General features: G+C 37.4%; 1 protein-coding gene across 1 annotated transcript; it reads left to right on the forward strand.

The window, feature by feature from the left end:
• The first annotated feature begins 427 nt into the window (after positions 1–427).
• LOC134209288 (uncharacterized) lies at positions 428–1,283 on the forward strand. Its single transcript, XM_062685286.1, has 2 exons — positions 428–1,116; positions 1,183–1,283. Exons 1-2 carry the CDS (start codon positions 505–507, stop codon positions 1,198–1,200), a joined length of 630 nt encoding a protein of 209 aa, XP_062541270.1. The 5' UTR covers positions 428–504; the 3' UTR covers positions 1,201–1,283.
• The last annotated feature ends 9,529 nt before the right edge of the window (positions 1,284–10,812 follow it).

Raw genomic sequence — 10,812 nt, forward strand, 5'->3', positions numbered from 1 at the left:
CGAAACAGATACATTGGTATATTTTGTCATACATTTTGGCTAAAATGTCTATACTAACTTTAAATTAAATGCACTAGCTAATGCTACAACCGATGGAGCTAAACTTTTCGAAGAATGATTATCTCATAAAGAGGTAAAATCCTGAAAGGTGTTGAATTCAACAACTTTTCTCTCCCCATACTATAGTCTATAGACTGCGCCAATCTGTTCACCACAATAAGAGATGCGTTCGCTGAACACACCCCCCAAACTCCATTATTGTTTGGTTAAAATATCTACCCTGCCTACTCGATTATTAGATGGATTGCTTAAGGCAAAGGCAATAGGTATACACGAAAAAATACGTACAGGTAAAACGTTTTACTCGGAGGTAAATTAATTTAAAGATTTATTTATTTTACCGCAAATTGGGGATTTCTACCTCTGGCGCTACTTCAGGACCATGTTAGTAGAGCATTAGCCATTGAACAAATAACAAACTGTATCGTTATCTCAAATATTTAAATGAGCAAGCCGATAATGGTCTCGCAAAACGCGGAACCCCAGCTACACAAGTTTGATACTTTCGAATTTAGAGGACGCTCGAGCTTCTCTCATCATGATTTGGATTACAAGATGAAGATGCTGCAACTTACTTTGGTGTACCGCCGTTCAGTGATAGAGGATCGACCGCTTCCAGTCAACCAGCCGAACCGGCATTCTGTTGCCCAGGAGACATTTGCTAAAGCTAAAACATTTGCCATTGGTCAACCATTCCATCTGCCGAAGATTCTAGCGGTGGAACCTAAACTGAAGCCGGAAGTGAAGCCCGAAGAACCGAAGATATCAAAGGGAGACGCCAGTAGCGCAACGTTGCCATCGAATCCACAGCACAGTAAAGTTCAACGCTTGGTTCGATTGTTTGAAAATACTGCCAGCACCGTTCCGAAGAATTGTGCTCCTTCCAACGAGATTCGGAACAAGTTGTCGTCGTCGAAGCGGCAACCGGTATCTAAACCAGTCATCAAGGAACCATGCAAAGAGAAGGAATTACAAGAGGGCGAAATCACTAAAAAAGCCGAGAAAATAACACCGAATGATGAGGAGATAAGAGCTGAGTTGAAGCAACGTCGAAAGGTAAAACTTTTATGCAAGTTCTTCGAGCAGCAAGCTAAGATTTGATTCTTTTTTTGTTTTGTCCAGGATACCGATTTTCCTTAGCTTTTGTAGACTGGTGTCTATGTGTGTATGTATTATATGAATTATCAAATAAGCAAATAATAAATATATTTAGAAGTATACTATGCACCATCTTTTTATTGTCCATCCGATTGATAGTTTGTAGGCATTTTCTACCGAAAATGTATTTTTCTCAAGATACAGGCAAGTTACCCAACCTCGGAAGTGGTGCGCTGGATTCGAGTAAAGATACGCTAAACAACGCATCATTTAGTTCGACATATAAAACTTAACGAAAAGTACGGTTCAGTAGTCGCTACCACAGATAGAGGTGTGCGCCGCCATGCCACGCCGCCGCCTCCGACAGTTTGCATCGGCGCGCCGCTGTTCAATATTTGTCACACCACTGATCCATATTTTCTCACGACGACGGTTAATTTTTTCCAAGAGTTCCGCGTGAAATCAGAAAAAATCCAAAGTACCGTTTTGACTCAAATCCCGACCAACCCAAATTCCGATCCAATCCAAATTCAATCCAAATCCAATCCAAAATCCAATTCAAAACCAAACCCAATCCAAATTCAATCTAAATCTAATCCAAATCCAACCCAAATCCAATCCAAATCCAATCCAAATCCAATCCAAATCCACTCCAAATTCAATCCAAATCCAAATAAAATCTAATCCAAATCCAATCCAATCCAAATCCAATCCAAATCCAATCAAAATCCAAATCCAATCCAAATCCAATCCAAATCCAATCCAATCCAAATCCAAATCCGATCCAAATCCAATCCAAATCCAATCCAAATCCAAATCAAATACAATCCATTTCCAATCCAAATCCAATCCAAATCCAATTTAATTCCAATTCAAATCCAATACAAATCCAATCCAAATAAAATTAGAATCCAATCCAAATCCGATACAATACAATCCGATACAAATCCAATTCAAGCCAAATATAATCGAACCCCCATCAAAATCCAATTAAAATCCAAACCTAAACCTAATTTAAATCTATTACAATCCAATTCAAAACCAATCCAAATCCTATGCAATCTCTTTCAAATTCAATCCAAATCCAATTTAAATTAAACTTTAATCTAAACCCAAAGCCAATAAGAAACCATTACATGTACAATCCAAATTCAGTTAAACTCCAATTCAAATTCCTTACAAATCCAATTTCAATCTAATCCTTATGCAACCCAAATCCAATTCCTATCCCACCAAAATCTAATCTAAATACAAATCGAATTTAAATCCGATCTAAATCCAGTCCAAATCTTATTTAAATCCAAATCCACTCACAACCTAATCTTAATTCAATTTGAATCAATTTCAAATTCAATCAAAGTCCAATTAAATCCAAATCCTATACAGTCCAATCCAAATTAAATCCAAGTTCAATTTAAATCCAACTTTAATCCAAATCCAAAGCCAATAAGAATCCATTCGATCCTAATTAAATTTGAATTCAATCCAAATTCCGATCTAAATCCAATACCATCCAAATCGAATTTAAATCAGATCCAAAATCAATATAAACCCAAATCCCAAATATGAACTTTATTAAAATGCAATCCAAATTCAGTGGAAATCCAGTTCAATAAAAATATTTAATCCTAATGATATCCAAATCCTATCCAATCTAAGTACAATCCAAATTCAATTTGAATCAAACGTAAATCCAAATCCAAAGCCAATAAGAATCCATTGCTAACCCAATCCTAATTCAATTACAAATCAATCCGAATTCCGACCCAAATCCAATTCAATTCAAATCCAATCCAAATCCAATCCAATTCAAATTTAATGCAACTCCAATTTAAATCAATCAATTCAAATCCAAAGCCAATTAGAATCTACTGCAAATCCAATCCAAATTCAATTGAAATTCAACCAAATTTCCGATACAAATGCGATTTAATCGAAATCCAAACCAAATCCAACCCAAAACCATTTCAAATAAAATCCAATCAAATCCAAAACCAATCTAAATATAATCCAAAGCCAATTAGAATCCATTACAAATCCACTCCAAATTTAATTAAAATCCAATCTAAATTCCGATCCAAATCTAATTCAATCCAAATCCATTCTGAATCCAATTTAAATTCAATCAAAATCCAATCCAAATCCTAACCAATCCAAATCAAAATCCAAATCCAATTTAAATCCAACTAAAATCTAATCCAAGGTCAGTCGGAATTTAATCTTAATTCAATAAAAATCTAATGAAAATTTAATTCAAATCCAATCCAAATCCAAAATCAATGCAAATCCAATTTAAATCAATCAATCCAAGTCCAACGCCGATTAGAATGCATTCTAAATCTAATTCAAATTCAATTCGCATCCAATTCTTTGCCCTTCCGGCAGGGAGCCTACTGGAGACGTGAACAATCTGTCTTTTTTGTATTCTCATTGTGCCCTCTTTTTTTGCACTTTTTAGTCTCCTAGCCTACTCCACTCCTCTTCCGTCAGGGAGCCTACCAGAGACACTTTATCTTTTTCTATATTCTCATTGTGCCCTCTTTTTTGCACTTTTCAGTCTCCTGGCCTACTCCTCTGCCCTTCCGTCAGGGAGCCTACCGGATTCATAAACACTTTGTCTTTTCTGTATTCTCATTGTGCCCTCTTTTTGGCACTTTTCTGTCTCCCGGCCTACTCCACTGCCCTTCCGTCAGGGAGCCTACCGCACACACTTTATCTTTTTTTGTATTCTCATTGTGCCCTCTTTTTTCACACTTTTCAGTCTCCCGGCCTACTCCTCTGCCCTTCCGTCAGGGAGCCTATCGGAGACATAAACACTACGTCTTTTTTTGTATTCTCATTGTGCCCTCCTATTTTGCACTTTTCAGTCTCCCGGCCTACTCCACTACCCTTCCGTAAGGGAGCCTACCGGAGACACTTTATCTTTTTTTATTCTCATTGTACCCTCTTTTTTCCGACTGCGCCATTGTAGTGACTTGATCGAGATTTCCAGCCTCGACCGTTAGTCTCAACAATACTCAGCAAACTGAACTCCCGCGTTTACACGATCATCCCAAACTGTTTATATTGGAGATGGAATGAAGTATCCTTGAACCTAAGGTAGCTCGCTACACGTTTGGAAGAAACCACAACAAAAGAGTATATTCAAATTGGAAATTTAATTATTGCTTATAACACACTGCTGTGCAGTCATTTTTTCCGATATTTTATAGACCTGATCTTATATACAACAATACTGTAGACTTTTTAGTTAACCTTCTTCTTCTTCTTCTTATTGGCATTACATCCCCACACTGGGACACTGTTTGCCTAATTTGATTGAATTTTGACTATGTATCTACTATTTGCAATTTATACGAAGACTTTAAAGCAGAAAAAAAATTAAAATATAAAATCCAACATTGAATATAGACAATTCCATAAAAAGTGTTCCTTCCATCGTTCTCAATCCCATCGCATCGTCTTGTGAATCACAAAGCATTTACCTATGCGCTAAACCAGTGATGGCCAAAGAGTGGCCCACAGGCCGCATGCGGCCCTCAAAACCTTCTTCTGCGGCCCACGAAGTATTTGAAAATATACACAATATGTGGCCCGTTGATAAACATGAGATGACACGAAAAGCCAGGGAATGTATCATGTTCACAACATTAAGATGTTTAAGCACCCTAAAGCAAGAATTATGTTATCATCATGATTAACTATATTCGTCCTTTTTTGTTCGCAGATTCAAATGTTGAACTTAAGATCAAAATAATGAAAACATTACCATTACATCGCCCTGAAGTAAGAATGCATTCAATATAAGTTAGGCCTTAGCAACATTCAATTGAAAAGTAGCTTGATTTCTATCCCAAGAAATTATTGACTATTAACGTACTTTACGCAACGAAAAATATTTTACAAAGTCAAGATGTATTAGTTGATGAACAGAAGGTTTCAGTAAACATCAATTGTTCGGAAATCTGGAAACACGGTAAATAGTGCGGAATGCAGATTTACTCGATTTCTATTCAACACCCCTGGCAAGTTCACCTGGCTTCAAAATCATGTTTGTCGTTATGTCGCGCGACAAGTTATAATCAATGAGGTCTCGTAATCTCACTCAATTACTCATCTCAATGTTAAATGACACAGAATTGGAAGATTCATTATTGTTGTCTCTACTAACGAGTTTTTGGGCCCTAGTCCGGCTTACCTCGGGTAGGAATTGGACGATTTCAATTTTGACCGCTCAAATAAGAAATAAAATTTTCAGAATCAATTATCTAATCAAAATCTTTTTACTTTTTTTTTGCATTTTCGCACATGAATTTCGCATATTTGAATTCTTTGAAACGATAAATTAAAGTTGAGGAATCGTTACTGTTTTGTAATGAATAATAATCTTTCAACAAAAGTTTAAAATCCTAAGATCAGACGACATATGCTCATTTGGAAAATAGCTTAAAATATGTTCTGCAAAGCATGCTGAAGAGGTGTTGTTGCGAAAAAAATATTTTTCGTCTCATGTCCGCTGCCGCAAAAGTATCTGTTAGTATGAACTTAAAATCAGTTGGCTATAAAACCAACTGTAAGAATGTTCTTACAAACATATTATTTAAAGAAAACCCAGGGCAACGAATTTGATTAATTGTGTAATAGGTATAAAATTCATTTTGATTAAACTTAAAATTTCTATGTAAAACACGCTTTAACAGTTCAAAATTGCTGTGCGGCCCTTGGTAGTAAAAATGCTGGGGAAAACTGCGCTAGACCTATTATCAATGCAGCATGCAAATAATTGCCTTGTGCGAAGAAATGCGAAGCAAGATGAAAAAAAAAGAAAAAACAACATCGGCAGTCATGCCGCTGCGCCGTCCATCCCAACGATCTCAGCAATCAACTGGTCGGGGTTCAGCCAAACCGCACCATTTGCAGAAGGTTATCCTCAGTTATGGGGTTGAGGGATATCCGATACGATTTGTGATCAATTAAATCTACTAAATGAAAGTTTGAGTAGAAAAATCGGTAATTTATCATTGGCGCTTGGTGCGATTTGGCTGAACCCCGACCAACTGTTTCGCTCACTTCAGGCTCTATAAACCGTAATCAATCCGATGATGACGATGATTTTATTGGAATCCGCACTAATACTAATAAAGTTTTGAACTAAATTCAATATTTTGGGGCTATTTGCCGACTTATCTCAATCATAGCATATTCATTACATTTTCATATTAATTTTTCACTTATCCAAACTAACAATTACTGAGGAATTGCTGGAAAAACGCTGAAAACTGCTTTTTTCCTAGACCGACATTCGCAATTTTATCGAACGCATACTAACTCCGAACGTTCGAGCAAACACATACACACGCACTCGATTTTTCACTTGATCTTTTCCCACTGTTTCTTTGATTTAATCACTCCTAAAACATATTCACTAACTGAGTTTCACCTTTTATTCAATCTTCACTACCGATTAATTCACTTCACGTCCAAAACTGTCGAAAACTGCTTTCCAAAATCGAAGTGAGAGACAAATTTGACGACCGTATTGCAAATGCACTAAAATGCGGAAGGCTCAAATTGACTAGCGCAATAAGTGAAATGGTGAGAACAAAATCTACGCGATGCAACTTCATTCAATCCGAACAATACAACGTATACGCTAGCCACGTCCACGCCACCACGCAAACAAAGGTGTGCATACACAAGAAAATAATCATCTCTTCACCGTTGCCAGATTTATTTATTGGAAAAAATCATTGCTGTTTGTCGGATTGAACAAATAAACCAAAAATAAATATTTAAACATGTTATGTAAGCTTCTGTTACATTCCAAAAGGTGTATACAAAAATTTTAACCAGTAAAAACCCATATATTTGATACACCGTAAACATGTGTTATGATATAAAATAAAAATTTCGTCAAGTCTGGCAACATTATGCATCAGCTGGCTTATTTTTAACACCCCATTTCCACCCACCCCAGTTGTAAACAAAATTTATCTATCGCTGCTGCACTTTTTCGTACCAATTGCCTCACTATTACAAACAAGCGATACAGTCATTAATTTTCAAAACATTGTGATGGAGTCTTGAGCCTTCAGTTCGCACTGCAGTGCGGAATCTTCAGTGCGCACTGGTATAGTTCACTGAATTAGTTGACACTCAATCACTACAGCGCATCCCAGTGCTCTTTGTTCACGCTACAGTTTGGGACAGTGTAGAGTGCTTTAAATTGTGAGCGCAACTTAGTTCATCGCTGCGCGCGGGAAAAGAGTGTAGTGATAATCAATGACGAGTGCGATGCTCTCAATTGTAGAAGAGTGTTGAGAGTAATCTGGCACTCGCTCTTTACTACACAGAGGAGAATGACAACACTGCACTGTGGGACAGAGCCGCCTCGCAGCTTAGTGTTCATTAATCACTTCCACAGTTATTAACTGCTAGGTTTCTAAGCCAGAGGTTACCATTTTTACATTCGTATATCATGAGGCGATGATACTTCTATGCCCAGGGAAGCCGAAACAATTTCCAATCCGAAAATTGCATAGACCGGCACCGGGAATCGAACCCAGCCAATGGTCATGCTTAAATAAAATTGTGCGGCCATAGCTGATAAAAAGGTAACCATAAATGAAAAACTTCCCCTAACATATATTCACAAACAAATAATTTACGCATTGTTTTTTAGATTAATTGATACAGATGCAAGGAATGAAACCCATAAGGAGCATTACTCCGCACCCATGTCCATGATAATATCGATGCAAACTGATTAACTAAATAGCTCATACTTTCCTAACACCCCAGCCCTTATCCTGAAAAGAATTTGCTTTTAATGCGCTTCCATTTCTCGGAACGACTCATTCGCTCATGTGGCCAAACACAAAAGCGTGAAGACTATAACTGAATAAGCACAGCGTGTAATTTACCCACCCATCACAAAAGCTCAACGTTAGCCGTATGGTAAACTTTCCCAACCGAGGAGTGTGGAATCATTGTTAAACATGCTGAATTATAAACTAACTTTGAACTCTTATCTCCATTCAATCTCTTCTACTCACGAAAATCAACAGCGTGCCAACTCGTGTAGCAGATCAAGTTCAGCGCATAATTAAATTAAAAATCTCGTCACGCCACGGAACCGAGATTAGATGGGAAAAATATTCTCTCATCCACTGCTTTCGCATCTATTGGAGTTATCTCCAGCGGCCGCCACTGCCATCATCATTTGCACACGTAATTCCGAACAGGAAATCGACCATGAAAGTGTTTTCCACAAATTTCAACGCAGTTAAAATTATAACAGATGTTCGAATATAACTTTTTCCAGCTTTCCCAATTTCCGTCTCGCAGTGAGGAGACGATTAGGGGTCGATTGGGGATCGAGAGAGACATTAAGTAATTTTAATTTTTCGGATGTACTGATTAGTCAAAATTATTTACACAAGGTGTATAGCATGAAACTCAATCGCCGATGGAATTAAAATATTATCTGACTTTCTAATTCTAATTATCTTCGTTGCTAGTCTGTCAAATGTTCAATTGTCCAGGACGAAAATATAAGGATCTGATAAGCAGTATAATATATGAACTTTTTTTATTATCAGGCTAAGGCCAGAGTGGCATGTGCAATGCATAAAAGTCTTCTCCATTCAGCTCGGTCCATGGCTGCACGTCGCCAACTACGCAGTCTGCGGAGGGTCCGCAAATCTCGTCCTCCATTTGATCGATCCACCTGGCTCGCTGTGCACCTCGGATCGTTGTCGAGAATCAATTTCACTGGACTATTGTCCAATATTCTGGCCACGTGCCTGGCCCACCTTTCGATTTTTGCGGTGTGAACGTTGGACGGTTCTCCCAACTGCCAAAGCAGCTCGTGGTTCATTCACCTCCTCCACATACCTTCCGCCATCTGCACCTTACCATAGATGGTACGCTGCACTTTCCTTTCGAAAACGAGCATCGTCCAGGTCTCGTGTCCGTAGAGGAGTACCGATCTAATGAGCGTTTTGTAGATAGTCAGTTTGGTACATTCTTATTTTCTTAATTTCTTAATTTCTTAATTTCTTAATTTCTTAATTTCTTAATTTCTTAATTTCTTAATTTCTTAATTTCTTAATTTCTTAATTTCTTAATTTCTTAATTTCTTAATTTCCTAATTTCTTTATTTCTTTATTTCTTAATTTCTATATTTCTTCATTTCTTTATTTCTTTATTTCTTTATTTATTTATTTCTTTATTTCTTTATTTCTTTATTCCTTTATTTCTTTATTTCTTTATGTCTTTATTTCTTCTTTATTTGCTTATTTCTTTTCTTCTATATTTTATTTCTTTTCTTTTTCATTTAAAACGAATTTGGCTACTATAGTAAACAATGGCCTATTTAGACAAATCCAGATTTTTCCAAAGAAAACGTCACCTTTTTTTCCAAAATAAGGCATGGCAATATTACCTTGCTTGCGTAGTAATTTTGTGATATTTTTTATTTTAATTTGAATCACATATCATTTCATTCTCTCGATTCGCCAACATGCAAACATTCCAAGAAGTTTGTTCAATAGCGCTTTGTCGAATTAAAACAGCGCATCATTTCTAAAGAGATTACTGAACAGATTATGAGGAAAATTCAACTAATATGCCAGACGACCATTCCTTTGCGAATGATGGAAATCCCCATTAGAAAGTGTCTGCAGACATCAGTCAGCAGAACAACCATGGAATAGAATCCACCCCCAGGACAATCGCTATTCTGAATCCGTCGCGCTTGACCTATATTTTCCCTTCGATAGACGCTCAAGGCCAAAAGAATCAAAACCGCTGATTCTGCATGAAAAGGCCATGCAAGTGATATTACCGCCCTGTTATAGGCTAGTGGAGCATATAAGTCCTGTAACCACAAAAAAAAGTGAATCATGACAAATAAATTCTTAACGACAGCATCAATGGTATGATTTGCAGAATAATCTTGCTAATCATTATACTTACTTAATAGTCAAAGAGATTTAATAATTATTATCTATATTATAATCTATATTTTTGATTTTTTAAATTGCAAAAATGTTTCAATTTTCATTTCCAATATCGTGCAGCGTTCATTCATTTCCCTAGCCTATTCGTCAATAGTGTGGTGTTTGCTATATATGTATAACTAGTTTGTGACTGTACACGAGCCAACATCCAATAACCAATCATCTCAATAACTACGTTGTGGCTACTGCTGGGAACTCACACTCTTCATCAGAAGGAGCGCAGACAAGCGTATAAATAAGCAATCTCATTCGCATTATATCATTAAAAAGACCAGATTAATCCACTTGGAGTGAGATTTCGAACCTTCCTCAATCGTATGGGAATATTAAAAATATGGCCGGAGTGGCCTGTGCTGCACATAAAAGTCTTCTCCATTCATCTCGGTCCATGGCTGCACTCCGCCAACCACGCAGTCTGCGGAGGGCCCGCAAATCGTCCTCCACCTGATCGATCCACCTTGCCCGCTGTGCACCTCGCATTCTTGTTCCCGTCGGATCGTTGTCGAGAACCATTTTCACCGGATTACTGTCCGACATTCTGGCTACGTGCTCGGCCCACCGCTGTCTTCCGATTTTCGCGGTTTGAACGATGGATGATTCTCCCAACAGCTGATGCAACTCGTGGTTCATT

Source organism: Armigeres subalbatus, chromosome 1, assembly GCF_024139115.2.
Source record: "Armigeres subalbatus isolate Guangzhou_Male chromosome 1, GZ_Asu_2, whole genome shotgun sequence".
NCBI classification, from domain to species: Eukaryota; Metazoa; Arthropoda; class Insecta; order Diptera; family Culicidae; genus Armigeres; species Armigeres subalbatus.

Bases quoted from the DNA above. Each gene is read 5' to 3' on its own strand.
- LOC134209288 (XM_062685286.1), top strand. From the start codon at position 505: ATGAGCAAGCCGATAATGGTCTCGCAAAACGCGGAACCCCAGCTACAC.